Below are 15723 nucleotides of genomic sequence, written 5' to 3'. Positions count from 1 at the left end.
CTGCAGTGACGGCTCGTAGCTAAAATTTTCTGGTTCAGAAATTTTTTTTCTGGGCCTTTTCAATGCCATGGATAAAGTTTTCTGTAAAATAATAAAACCGAAAAAATGAATCAATTAGAATAGCTGGAAGTATAATAAGCTAATTTTACACTATATCACATTCAAGAATGTGGTTCACGGTTTAACTGAATAAATAACAGGATGTTAATACAGATAATATTTTTTAGTATTATTAGATAATAACTTAATAAAATGTCCGCTTAAAAGCACTATAGCCCAACCATGCTTAATTAGTTTTTACTAATTACATTCTTCTTCGCTCTTCCATCGTGTTTTTGAACAGATTTGGCGATCAAAGAGCCCTTGCTTTCTTCTGATCACTATTGAAAAAACAACTCTCTCTCTCTCTCTCTCTCTCTCTTTCTCTCTCTCTCTCTCTCTCTCTCTCTCTCTCTTGCAGCTACTTATGTGCGCATGCGCACAACAGCCAAACACCACGCCGCTGGAACTGTGAAGCGCACAGTTCCAAGTTTTATATCCTTTTCAAAAGCTGAGGGATGGCTACTGACATTTTGCTTAAGAACTATATATTTTACAAGTATAAAGAAAGAATAAAAGGAAAAAGGGAGTCATTATATTAAATTTTATCGATAATGTCAAGTGAAAATAGGGGGTGCTGCATTTCCACAGTACCTATACGCGAGCCGCCACTGATGAAGAGTTCCGTAGAAGCACAGCATCCTTGATGCGTCCGAGTTTATTATTTTCTGTAGCAGTTCAGGCCGCTTTCCTGGAAGAGTTTATTTAACAGAATTAGTAAAATCGGTAGAAGTAACAGTGAGTGGTGAAAGACGGTCGGCTACATGCATCTTTAACGTCGGAATCCGCGCGTTCATTACCCGGCATTCCCACTTGGCTAGGGATCTAGCAGAAACAAGTTTTTGTGTTGAGAGGTTCAACTCGGCCATTACATTATGAATTTCGGTGACGATATGATGCCTAGAATGTAAATCCTCTATAGAGTTTGGATTGCACTACACGATTGGCCTACAGTTCAGCATCGTATCACAAAAATCGAAGGAATCTATTACAAATATTGGTCTTCCTTCAGTCATAAAATCTATCCCACGCAGCGAAGAGTTATCTGTTCCGTTACCATCAAAAATATGGAATTTATGAAAAAAGGTTGACGATGAAGAAAATTATGATGATTTACAGATTTACAAGTTGAACCGCATAAAATTACCTAAGCAGAAATTAACGATCCGATATTGATCTTAGTTTATCTAAAATGCAGTCAGAATTACCGGCTTCAGGTTAAAATCTCCTCAAAAGTAGTCTTAGGCAGCAAGCATTTCAGCACCTGTTCGTCTTACAAGATAATATAGTGTATTGCAATGATGTAAATTCTTTATCGGATTTACTAGGACAGTAACACATTCATACGGAATGGGGATACCTCTAAAACGAGTTTGAAGGTTGTCTTCCTTTAATGGAAATGAGAAATCATAGATTCGTTTTGTTTATGAAGCACAAATGAAGGAAGCGTATGGCAATATGAAATATTTACCGTCAACGATATTGTATGAAAAGTATTTTTGGCAGGCGTATTTGGAGACCTAAAAGCTATAGCCATTTCATTAAATTTAATTTTCTAAGCGTTTGGCACCGTCGGTATTAACACAATTTGTATAAATTAATGTTTCCACTACTAACAGTTTTTAATGTATGTATCCTAGCGCTTTCGGAGTCACTTCTCCATCGTTAGGGATTTTATTGAAGTTGTTAATTTAATATTCATGTATATAAATTCTCTATGTGTAATTATAATTAAATTTAAGTTAAAGTTTTATTTTCATAATAGTCGAACGTCAAATAATAGAATAATTTATACGTCAGTAAGAATGTAACGTGATGTCCGTAAGATGTTTACGACTATTATAGAGAAGTGACTCTGAAAGCGCTAGGGCACAACCATTGAAAATTGTTGGTAAGTAGAAACATTAATTTATATACATTTCATTAGGACTCGAATGTACTAGAACGATTACTATTGTTTCCTATACGAGTGAAAAAGTAAAGACAGGAAAAACCGTTACATTAAAAATGACTGGCCGACGACAGAAAGACTCATAGCCGGGCAGTAGAATGTAATTTGTTAAAGTCTTGTAAATCCGAAGAAATGTATATATTCCGCCGTTACGCGTAAAACTTGGTTTGATCAAAAATTTTATCAAAGTAGTAAATCGTAATGACCAATGATATTAAAAGCAAGTCCCAGTTTTTTGTTATGAAAGAGCAGGCATCAACAGCTGCGGTCACTAGTCCGGTGAAAATCGGTAGCGTATGCCACATCGGGATTCAAACCCGGGACCTCCGCACGAAATGCCGAGGTGCTACCTACTCGACACCGGATGTCGACAGAAAATCCCAGGATCACTGAGACGCATCGATACATAATCTAATCAAGGATTCGAAATTTGAGAGGAATTTGAATATATATGAGAAAACAGCACAGACATGTTTTCAAAATATTGTTAAATCATTCCGTTGCATGAAGAAAGCTAAAATAGGTACAGAATTGGTGAGTGAACTTCTTGAAAAAAAAAAATGGAATATAATATGTGTCTAAAAAATACACATCTTTTAAACATATTTTTACTTTTTTCCCCACCTAATTTTGCTGACGTAAGTGATGAGTTCGATGAACGCTTTCGTCAGGATACATCAACGATGAAAATAAGCTACCGGGGAAAATGGAGCCCGAATAAGGTTGCCGATTATTGCTGAAGATTGAAAAGGGACATTCCAAAGGTTGAATACAAGACAAAACTAAAGAGAAGCAAATACTAGGTACGACATCATACTATAGGCCAGGTCGGCAACCTGTTTTGTCAGTTAGGGAGAAAAATAAATTCAACCGTTATTGGGGCGCCACACCATTATTACACAATAAGCAGATACATTTACCTTTAAAGTCAATAAACAAAATTGTTCTTCAATATGTAAACAATAAATACTTTTTCTTTTACAGTTATTCATTATGGGTTATTTATAAAATCCGTTTAACCAGTACGATACGTATTCGATAGTAAAAGGCGCGACTATCTTGCGTGATACGGTTATGGTGTAAATAATAAAATATAGACAATAATCTATACTCAGAATACGGTAACGTACTACCAATTTATCAGAAGCGAGAATATTCCTACGTGCTAAGAACAAGTGTGTCAGCTTATGACCTTGATTGGTATTTGCTGACACTGAGCTTGCGTAATTATATTGTCTTATAGACGGGCGATGTCGATAGGTTACTGGGCTTAGTAGGTGTGTAATATAGTGAGGAAGTATAAAAATCTCATCGAGGGTGCTATGGCACCCGCGGACGTCAACCCCTGCTGTAGACTATATAATTCCCTAGAAATCAATTTTCTTTAAATCCGTTTACGGGCCGTTTAAGTCCTGCCCTCCGTTCAATTTGGTTTTTAGATTTGAAATATTATGATGCGTAAAAATACATGTAACAGAAAAAACTTTTTTTTTCAGACAATGTACAATTCTTGAGAAGTAATGATGATTTCTATAAAATGTTTGGTTTGCATATTACGACTGAATAAACAAAAGATAATTTTTAAATATGAGTTTGTACTACGATCAGAATCAAATCGATTTATGTACAGATTGATGCCAGTCTAACGTTGAGTTTTTTAGTTAATTTTCTGGCGCATAAAAAACAATTATTCAATTATTAAATCGTCAGTTCTAAAAATTTGAAAAAATGAATCTTGTTTTTCCTTATTATAAATACTGCAACGGTAATTTCTAAAATAATTCGTATTTTCTTTTTTATTATTATTATTAGTCATAAAAACCTTTAATTATATGATCAATCATGATTTACCATTTTATTTTAAAGGAGAAAATACTCAAGAACAACCTTCTTCATCAAAATCACCGGAAAGTTCAGAAGATATTGAATCACCACCTCCGGCCGATTCCTCTATCGATGTGTCACCGGTACAATGTGCATCTGAAGACAAAGAAAAGAATCAACAGGATGAGCAGATACATCCACCACCATCAAATAATATTTCGTCAACAAATTTTTCACCATCATCATTAGAACTTCTTGTTAGATTATTTCCAGACAAAAAAAGGTTGGCAAAATTTTCATTAAAAATAATAATATATTGAAATGTTATACTTTAGTTTTAAATATTTATCGTTTTTAAACTTTATAAAGTAACATAATAAATTACGTAATTCAATCCCTTTAGTATAGAAATGTGTGACTTTTTTCCCCTGGATTACTCTATCCTTTAGCTAAGCGTGAAACCAAAATGATTTCACATTATACTTATTCATTACTACTAAATTAACATTCGTGCTTTTATTCTTAGTACAGTCATCCTTTTGCAGCAAGGCTATGAAGTGTTGGATAATTTCTGGGTAAACAACAGCATCTATAGATTTTTTTTAAAAAAAGGGTCCTATTATTCGTCGCCTGGAAACCGATCATTTTTTGTGGGTGTAGGGGTGATCAATGTAGGGGAAGAAAATGTGCGGGTTCTAAATAAACCTGAACCTAGTGAAATGTTCTTTCACTAGTCTTAATCTCCAGAAAGATTTTCGAGGAAATCTTATAACCGCTATAATTATCCTGTACGATTTGCGTAGTTAAAACCGAACTTCCTCGCACACGTTTCTGGTGAAACGTGCGTCTGGTTTCACGTTTCATGAAATTTTTTAACTAATCTCCGCACCAGTGCTTTTTTTTTCAAATTTCGTCAACACACGTTCGTCTCTGTTGACCGTTCCTGAGACTTGTGGTTAACTGAAAACCGACCACCAAAGAACACCGATATCCGCGATCAAGTATTCAAATCCGTATAAAGTAAATCCTTAGAACTCTCGATTTCGAAATAAGTTGATTTTCGATGATGAGTTCACCTCTAGACCGACTCGGTGGCATGAAGAAAAAAAATCTGATATGGACACCACATGACTTCCTTGTACGCCTATTAAATTACATACACATTTTTTTTTAAATGAAATGTACGTAAAATTTTATTTCATTAATAACTTCTGATATTTTTTCATATTTTTTTTTTATTGTTATTATTGGATTATTATTTATTGTAAAACGTTTTTTTACAAACAGAGGTTAATAATTATTAATAAATCAATATATTTCAATTAAAAAACAGGAGATGAAGTCTGGTTTGAACTGATGTGCCTTCCCCTTGATCCAAATATATGAATTAATTAAAACTTGATTTGGCTATAACTCTCGAAACCGATGAAAATAAGTACCACTTACGATATATCGTTGAAAAGCTCTCGATGAGAACTTATTACTGCAGTTAAGAAAAAAACCATAATCCAATTTTTTGGGGGTTTTTGGGCTTATTTGGACACTTTTAGTACAGTCGATTGCAATCAAGAAGGGAAGTGCACAATTAGATGTTACAACAGTTCTAAATCCAAATTTCAACATCCTACAGCTAATCGTTTTTGAGTTATGCGAGATACATACATACATACGTACGTACAGACGTCACGCCGAAACTTGTCAAAATGGATTCAGGGATGATCAAAATGGATATTTTTCTTTAAATCTGAAAACCGAAATTTTTCGCGATCCATTACTTCGTACAAGGAAATAAAAATGAAGAAAGGAATAAATGAATAAAAGTTGTCCATTTTTAGTTCTTTGTACAAAGTAAAGGAAATATTGTGATCATGAAAAATTTCGTTTTTCAGATTTTTTTCTTTCCTGTTTAGCATCCGGGAATCACCGTCAGGTATTACTTCAGAGGATGAATGAGGATTTTATGTATGAGTGTCGTCTTGTACAGTCTCAGGTCGATCATTCCTGAGATGTGTAGTTAGTTGAAACCCAACCACCAAAGAACACCAGTATTCCACGATCTAGTATTCAAATCCGTATAAAAGTAAGTGATTTTACTAGGATTTGAACCTTAAAACTCTCGACTTCGAAATCAGGTGATTTGCGAAGACGCGTTCACCACTAGACCCGGTGGGTTGTGTCAAAAGCTTTTTTTTTTCTTTTTTTTCCTGTTTAGGTACCTTTCAGATAATACTTCAGAGGATGATATGTATGAGTGTAAATGAAATGCAGTCTTGTATAGTCTCAGTTCGACCGTTCCTGAGATGTGTGGTTAATTGAAACCCGACCACCAAAGAACACCGGTATCCAAGATATAGTATTCAAATCCGTGTAAAAATAACTGACTTTACTAGGACTTGAACGCTGGAAGTCTCGACTTCCAAATCTCGCTTTGGTTAGACGCGTTCACCACTAGTGTGTCAAGAAAAAAGATCTGTTGTTTTGATCCTTACTTGTACAGTCGTAGCAAAATATTCGTCTCCTGTAAATAATTAACCCTAAAATATTCAACCCCGTAATATACTCCTTACAGTATTATTTTTATAAAAAGATTTCCAGATTTTGTTATTATTATTACTTTCTTTTTCTACAAAGTAATTGTTTTTTGTTTCAGATCTGTTTTGGAGTTAGTATTAAGAAGAAGCGGTCATGATTTATTGAAAGCAATTGAACAATGTGTTGCTCAAACTGGTATTCAGAAATCACTGGTTACAGGAAGATCATCTTCAAATCATAATAATACGAATAATATAAATAGTAATAATAACACAGCAGTACAAAGAAACAACCAAATAACAATGTGGAACGAAATAGCTCATACAAATATAAGTCGTAAGTAGATACTGTATATCTTTATAAGTGAATCAGAATGGTTGTAATATTCTTTATTATCACAGATGTTTTCTTAAAATTAAAGAACCGCTACAGCGATTTAAGTAATCATTTTATTATTACAATTATTTTAACTTTAAAAAAAGTTTTACGAGTAAATTTAGCCTTGTAACTAAAATATCAGATGGAAATTAAAGTTTAATGACAGCTGTCATTTCTACAACTCAAAATATCCGTTCTATAATAAAGAGATTATCTATTCTCGTTATATCACAGATTTAATAAAAATATCTCTTACTGTTTCGTAGTTTTCGTAGGCGAGTAATGTAATTTCTGGTAAATTCTAATTAATATTATTTAATTTTCATTCAGCGACAGTATACACGTGTTAGTGCAAAAAATGATTTCATTAAATTGATAAAATTATTTTTATACCAAATAAAAAAGACAAAATTGTAAATAACGAAAATCACGGAGATAATCAAAAAGCGAAGCTTTATGTTCTTTGTTCATCTTTTTCTGAACGATTAAGAACTTAATTTTAATTTTTTTTTCTATAAAACAGGAAACCAGAAATAAACTGGATGAAAACGATTTAAAAAAGACTTAAAATTTAAAATATAACTGATTAAAAACAGACACCTTTAAAAAATTACGGATGTCAGAGGGTTTACAAGAGTAAAACATAAGTAAAGAAAATCTGGAAATTAATCGGTCGAAAGATTGCATTTATAAAATGCTGAAAATTTGATTAAATTTTTTTAAAAGTCCGGTGAATTTGATTAATCGCCTCCAATGTTGGAGAATAACATTTAACGTATATTAGACGATTTGTATGTTTAATTTTAATTCGACGAGGTTAGCGAGCGTAGGTTATGTTTAGCTTAAATTTAAACTTTTTTTTTACGAGGGTTTCTCGTAATCTATTTACCTCAGAGATTGGTATCGGGTGATTTTTTTCTTTTTTCAGTTTTTACTTATCGTTTCGATCCTCACCAAAGCTTATCTGTGTTTGTCGAATATACCGGTGAAGGTCCGAATAAGTAAATATTTCGTTCTTTCACCGACCTATTTGGTATGTGTCGATGTTCACCGGAGGATATCGATATTTGGCAGATATTAGTCTTTCACGGTATGTATACATTAAGATATAGGCGTAAATTCTTGAAAATAGAACTTCATAACCGGTTGAACAATGTGTTCTTAATTAAAACCTGTTTTAATAATATTATCTGGTTTTTCGTAGTGAAATGTTAATTGACAATTAAGTCAAGTCTGTCTTTTACAGGTTATTGCCAGGTTTCTCGAAATTTAATTTAGAAAATACTGTTAAATTTAATTTTGATTTTTCATCTATTAAAATCATTACGCAAATATAATGATTTAATAAATCTAAGTATTAATTGTTTTACGTATTTCTTAGGCAGTTGAGTGACGTAATTTTTCGTAAGTACTAATGAACTGTAAAATTAAGAATTTACCTGTAAATTACTTCAGTTTATTAAGTGTTCATTACTATGTGGTTCATTGTATTGTTTTATTTATTTTTTTTTACATAGGTTTAACAAATATATATATATATATATATATATATATATATATATATATATATATATATATAATCGAAATTACCAAAGCTAAATTATTAATAAGATATATCTTCAGTAGAAATAGTTACTATTGTGAGGCGGTCGTTTATAGGTGAAAAATAAATTTTTGGCATTTACGTGCTTAGGATGTATTTTAAGAAAATTAAAAACAGGGAAAAAAATAATAGATGAAATAATAAAATTCTCTCCCCTTTTTGATCAGCATTCCTTACAAATTTTCTTTTTTTATTTTAAACTAAAAAGATATGGATCTTCAGTTCTTTTTTCAGAAACTGTTTTTTTTATGATTTACTGATTAAGGTTGCATATTAGAGTGATGAAAATGAAATAAAATAGAATTTTAATAAAGTTTCATTGAAACTTTATTGTCATTTTCTAAAGTAGAGGAATACGTTTTTGTAATTTACTCAGCAGGATGAATTTCAGCGGGAAGAATTAAAGCGAATAACATTTTGCGAGTAATTGATACCAGATAGAAGCCCGGGTATCAGTTACTCTTTTCTTTCTTTTTCCTGTTTAGCCTCCGGTAATTACCTTTCAGATAATACTTCAGAGGATGATATGTATAAGTGTAAATGAAGTTTAGTCTTGTACAGTCTCAGTTCGACCATTCCTGAGATGTGTGGTTAATTGAAACCCGACCACCAAAGAACACCGGTATCCACGATCTAGTATTGAAATCTGTTTAAAAATAACTGACTTTACTAGGTCTTGAACGCTGGAACTCTCGACTTACAAATTATTTGATTTGGGAAGAAGCGTTCACCACTAGACCAACCCGGTGGATTGAGTATCAATTACCCAGATTTCTTTATTAAAAAAAAAAAAACAACTATCTATTCAGATATTGTCCCGTTTAGATAGCGCTATAGCAGAGAGCTATAAATCTACAAAGGGTAAGTATTGAAATCGGTCCGATTTGGGTAAATGCGGTTTTCACCGAATATTGACGTTTTGATTCGTAAAAACCCAAAAAACAGGATGGAAATATCCCGGATGTTAATTTTCGTATGTACGTGGGTGTGTTCGATGTTGACCTCTAAATCACCTTACATATCCAGAACTACTGCACCGATTTTTACCAAACTTGGTCAGATTACTTCTACGTACAGGGTATGGGACCCATTAAATTTTCAGCTTAAAAAATCAAGGGAATGAGGCTATAGAGCAAGGTTGCCCTCAGTATCCCCAGATATCGCCTAATTAAGGTCATATTTTTTTTAAACGCACTAGTTAACGATTAAAAAATAACAATATTTGCAACAAAAAAAAGTTTTGCAAAATTTCACCCCCCTACCACAAAAAATGCTCTACACTACTGCTATTTTTTTTTGTGTTTGTTCCCTTGCTCCTCTGGGCCGGCTCAACAATCAACAATTACTCAGCCCATAGGAGTGTCCTTGTGACTCTAATGAGCTTCCCCGCCTACCGGCAGTACATCCGGCATGGCAGGTCAGCTCGCTTGTTCCGGATCTTTTCCTTATTTTTATTTTGCCTCTGTCTCTAACCGCTAAGACCAGCAACACCGGGCCCGGCTAAGCCGTTCTCGGACCCTGCCCCAGCAGCCAGATCTCGGTCGTTATGTGTTTTTTTCTTTTCTCTTAAAGTAACTCCTCCCATTTCTTGTAATCCACTATCTTTGCTCGTATAACCTCAGCCACGAATCTCTCTATTGTAAGTTATTCCTCTTTACCCCTCAGCAAATACTTTGTTGTATTTACGGGGTAATTTCTTGTACGTTATATCTTGCTCTTAGATCCTCCCAACGTACACATTCAAAAAAGGTGTGATAGGTAGTGTCCTTTTGACCGCATTACACACAATTTGTAGCTCCCTTCTTCTAAACCTGTGTAATTATATACCAAATCCTCCGTGACCGGAGAAGAATTGTGACAAGTAGTACGCCACGTTGCCGTGTTTCGTCTCCAGCTACGGTCTTAGCTCAGTTATAAGTTTCTTTGTCCACGCCCCAGTCGTAGCGGCCCTTCCACTTCTCTTGCCATTCTTGCAGCAAGAGATTAGCGGCATCTTCCCTGTTCATGCCCTCATAGATCCGCTTTATTTGGGTTCCCCGTAACTGGATCGACGGTACCCCGGCCAGGACTCCCGCCGCATCCACCGATACCGTTGTGACTACTGTTATGTTGTGACGTCACAGGTGAACGGTAGAATTAAATAAATTAATAATATTTAGATTAAGATGTGTGTGTAAGCCGTACATCAGAAACAACCCTCAGTTGTAGTACTTTCCCGGAAGGCGGTTAAAGCCGCGTGACGGGAAAGTCCTACATCTGTGCTGTCAGCTTTTTCTTTTATAATATAAATCACGGTATGAATATATGTACACGTATAATTATATCAATTTTTTTAATTTAAAAATATTTTTTTTTTCTTACAGATGACAGAGAGAGAAATAAAGAACATCAGGATTTAATAAATGCCGATATGAGATTATCAGCATTTAGACCGTTTCTTAGTTCGGCAGGTGCTGGTATTAATATAAGAAATACCGGCAACATTACCGCTGATCAAATGGAACCTCCTCAAGCTCACCAAGTATTACCGTGTAGCGGTAGACTACTCAATATGTTGGCACCACGTTCGGCAACCTTTTTTCATACTCCTGCACCGTCATTCAGGTCGGTAGTGTTTCTCTCTTAATTAAAGATGACGGTTGGCTGAAATGTAATGCGTAATAGCTCATAACTCACAAATTAAAAGAAATAGTTAAACGAAACAAATATGACGCAATAAAAGTATTTTTTATTTTCTATAAAAACTTACAATTATTTTTCCACGCAGTCATCAATTACATTTCTCCCTAGTGTTAACGGTTTTCTCATTCCGTCAATGAAAAATTCTGGCGTTCTTTCCTTTTTCCACGATCCTTACCGCTTCCTTAAATTTCATCATCCGTAAAAAAATAAATATCCTTAATATCCGTATTTAACTGCGGAAAAAATTGATAATCATAGGGGCCCAAATCTAATGAACTACGGAAGGTTATATTAAAAAATTTGGATTAAGTTCAAATTTCAACTTCATATGAGTTCTCATTTGTTACAGAAAGCGGTAGACCGCTATGAGGTTCATCCTTTATAAGATCTAAGCTCGTTCTACCTACCGGCTTCTAGTGTAGGGGTGGCCAACAAGTCGATCGCGATGCCAATTTTGGTCGATCGTTGATCGCTCGCAATATTTGGGGTGGAATTCCGGGTACCATGGACTTTGAAGCGACAAAACTTTCTAGCAATAGTTTAACGCATTCTGGGAATTTGCCAAGGTCATAAATTCCTAGAATTCTGACAGCCTGACACTGTGATCTCCGCCCACCCAGCACAATACATTTTGACTTATGCGTTACGCTTGTCACCGGGCGCAACGCATGAACGCAACAGTTACGACTCGACTCATCGAAGAACACAGTCAATTAGATTGAATATTTGCTAGTGTCATAAGGTAGCTTCTTTTCTTTTGTATTCAGTATTATTAGTAATCAATATTATTTATCCTCGGTGACCACGTTGAGTTTCAATTTTTTTCTGTTTAAAATGTAAGTACCTTTTCTTCGTTTTAAATTAAATTGCTTTTCTTACCTATCTATTTACTTGATAAGTGAGCATTCTCAGCAAAAGATCTCTGAATTGCGGTCATTACACTCAGAAAAAAATAAGCGAAAGTACTACAAATATATTAGGAATAACAATAATTCTATTTAAATTAAGAAGTCGGTATTTGTTTTTATACTTAAAGTGCAGTATTGCATTTTATGTTAGTAAAAATCTATCTTAAAAAGTGTCGGAAAATCGAAGTTTTTAAGTACCGCATGTACGGAATGCTGCTATCAAATTTGGTTCTGGAAATTTATTTTCTTCATGAGCCTATATCTCGAAAACTTAATAAGTGATTTAAAAAATAATATATTTTACATATCTAGCCATACTTCGCTGGAATGCACCTTATACTGAAACATAGTGTATAAACATAGTATGCATTTCACACCCCTCCTTCCCCTTAGACGCCTATGACAACAAGTCGATCGCGACACACTTTTAAGATAAATGTCGATCTTATATACAGAAAAGTTGGCCACCCCTGTTCTAGTGCACGAAATTTTACCGTCCAGTTAGTAATAATACTTCGATCGATAGTCTGATCACCATAAACGGTTATCAGTCGCCGATGAATGTTACTAGCGTTCACTTTTCCCACAGTTAAAAATTTGTTATCTAAAATCGATTTCCTATTTGTCTTACATAATTTATTTGATCGATTACAAGTAAAAATAATAGTCGTTAATATTTCACGACCCGAAAGTGGATTTCAAGAAATATCTATCTGGGATAGATATTTAGGAAAGATATGCTGGGAAAATTTCGTAACTCTTTCCTGCTTTCTTTTTAAATTTATTTCGTTGGGAAGATTGTCGGTATCGTCTGATGATTAAATATTATGTCTTTCTAATTTACACTGAAATCTTTAGGGGAAATCGATCATTATTTCCAGTTAAGTATGAGATTTTTAAATCATAAACAGTATCGTTTCATATTTACGTACCGCGGTGTTATTCTTATAAGTTCTTTGAATGTTAGATTGAATCGACTGCATATGTGTAATATTGTCTTTTTGAGTAGAAATCTATGGGATTTAAAGGTAAATCAAGGTTAAAAGTACAGAAAGGCAAAAACTGACAAAGTACTGCATGACTTCCCGGCTGCGCCGGTCAAGTCGTAAAATATCTTGCACAGTTTTTTCATTGCAAAACCTTTGTTTCTGAAAGTTTTTGCAGTCCATTCGTTGAAACTCTTATTTTCATTTTCATAATAAACGATTAATAATAAGTAACCAGCAATATTTTAAAATTTAAATGATATATTTTACTATAAAAATGTAATATTTATTTTAATATTAAAATAATTTTTTTTTTTCAGTGGAACGTCCTTGTTGCCGCTTTACCAGACTATACCGTTATTGCATCAACCACCACTGGGTCCTAGTTGCAGTTGCCATGAATGTACACCAAATACGAATTAATTAGAGAAAATTTTTTTTTATTATTACGATTAAAAAAATCTTCAACTCAATCTGCAGTAATTTATTTTTTATAGTGAATTAATATTATTATTTTATTTTAAGAGACCTTACTTTATTGTTATAGTATTTAAGTTTTAAATAAATAAAATATTTTTATTAAAAAGTAAAAGAACAAAACTGACTTTAAAAATATATTACTAAATTTAAAAAAAAAAAACAATTTTACTGTTATTATTGTTGTTGTGGTTGTACTATAAAAGGAAATATTTTATTATATAAACCTATGTCTGCGTGATTAATAAGAAATAGAAAAAATGAATTTTTTTGGGTAGATTTTTATAGTTAAATGTTTTTTTATACTATATTTAAATAACAATCTTGGAAAATGAATCGTTCGATCGAATTTTATTTTTTTTATCGAATAATAAAGTCTAATAGCATATTACAAGCGATGTATAACAATTAAACAAACAAATAACTGAAGAAAAATTTTTATTTATTCAATAACAATAAAACGAATGCATTTTTCAACATAATTGCCGGCTATATTTAATCATTTGTCCCATCTTTCGTTAAAATTTCTTATTCTAGTCGTAAAGAATTATTCACCTTGGCAACCGATCCGTCCTTGTACCCATACCTTGTACCCGTACATTAGTAGTGAACTCGGTGCTAAGTAAAATCCCTTTGAGAGAGCCAAACGAAAAAATTTGATGATACGAGATCAGGAGTTAATGTTGATATGACGTCACCTCCTGATCCGACTTTTGAATAGCTCCTCGTATTTTTTAAGCGGTACGGGGGCGGATGTTATAGTATCGAATAATTATGCCTTTTTAAAGAGAACTGGGAAATTTTATCCTTATTGAGAATTTCCTTTTTTCTAGCACGTCACAAGACTACTCGTTGTTTTTCCAAATAATCGTAGTAAATCGGGTCTTTACAGTCACAAAACGTCTTTAGAATCACTTTACCGGCTGACGTGTAGCTTTTGAATATTTCCTAATCGGTGAACTCGATCCGTACTTTCGAATTCGATTCCGGCTCGAAATGATGAAATAAAAATTCATCACAGATTATTATACGATATAAAAAGCATTATCTTCCATTATATCCGTCTGATAAGTTCCATACTAATGTGAATTCGAGTGTCTAATTTTTAGAGTCGACGGATGGGAACTCATCAAGAAATCCTCACCGTTGCAAAAATGTAACTTAACGAATAGTGGAATGGACAATGTCCATAATCCCACAGCAAATTTCACCAGTTTCCCCATATTTTTATTCATCTGTTCTTGCGAATAAGATCATTAATGCGATTTATTGATTATAACACTGATGAAATATCAAAAATAGATCGCTAAATGAATGTAAAGTTTCATGCCTTATAAAAGTTTACCTTAAAATTACATGAAATCGAAGTCAAATAAAAATTTAACAGAAGGGAAAATTTGAAAAAATACAAAGGAATCCCACTGAAAACGAGCGTAAATAAGAGAGAATTCCTCTATATTCAACACGGCACCACAGCGGCTCGCATACAGGCAATGTAGAACTGCAGCACCCCCTATTTACACTTGATATTATTGATAACATTTAATATAATGAGTCCTTTTTTCTTTAATACTTTTTTTATATTTTTACAATACATAATCCTTAAGATTAATGTCAGTAACCTACTCCCACTTTATAAAAAGAGACAAAAATCGTTGTATGGAACTGTGTGCTTCACAGTTTCAAAGGCGTGGTGTTTGGTTGTTGTGCGCATGCGCACATAGGAAGCTGCGCGTGAGACCGAGAGAGACAGATAGAAAGAGGATTGCCGCTCCCGCAGTGCCGACCCTGGCGTGCTGGTGGAAGGTAGTTTTGTTTTTACTCCGCGTGTGTATGGAACGTTTCTCGTAAATTCCCTTTTCTAGTTTAATCGGTAGAAGGAAATGAAAGCGGTTTAGTTGTTTTTTCAGTAGCGATCAGAAGATGACGGAAGGCAAGGGCTCTTTGATTACCAAATCTTTTCAGAAACACGCTGGAAGAGCGAAAGAGAAGGTAATTAGTAAAAACTAATTATGTATTTGTTTCTTTATACATAGAAATTTAAATTAAGCACCGTTGGACAGTAGTGTTTTTAAGCGGAAATGTTATTAAATTATTATCTAATAATACTAAAAAATATTATCTGTATTGACATTTTATTATTTATTCGGGTAAACCGAATACGGTTTTTATGCACAATGTACATAAAAACCGTGCAGTACCATTTTCTTGAATGTGATAAAGTGTAGAATTAGATTATTATCCTGCGTCTAGCTATTCTATTTGATTCATCTTCTTTCTGTT

The 15723-nt window shown here is 33.6% G+C and overlaps 1 protein-coding gene across 1 annotated transcript in view; it reads left to right on the top strand.

Annotated features, from left to right (window-relative positions):
- Positions 1–13437, top strand: part of LOC142333355 (doublesex- and mab-3-related transcription factor A2-like) — a 44028-nt gene extending 30591 nt beyond the window's left edge. Inside the window, exons 4-7 of the mRNA XM_075380378.1 lie at positions 3917–4157; positions 6525–6742; positions 10751–10991; positions 13284–13437. Of these exons, the coding sequence (XP_075236493.1) occupies positions 3917–4157; positions 6525–6742; positions 10751–10991; positions 13284–13386 (803 nt within the window). The 3' untranslated portion in view covers positions 13387–13437. The remainder of the gene's footprint in view (positions 1–3916; positions 4158–6524; positions 6743–10750; positions 10992–13283) is intronic.
- Positions 13438–15723: the final 2286 nt, after the last annotated feature.

The sequence above is a fragment of the Lycorma delicatula genome, chromosome 12, assembly GCF_047948215.1.
Source record: "Lycorma delicatula isolate Av1 chromosome 12, ASM4794821v1, whole genome shotgun sequence".
NCBI classification, from domain to species: Eukaryota; Metazoa; Arthropoda; class Insecta; order Hemiptera; family Fulgoridae; genus Lycorma; species Lycorma delicatula.
The sequence above is the reverse complement of the archived record's forward strand: the minus strand, read 5'-3'. Positions and strand labels throughout refer to the sequence as shown.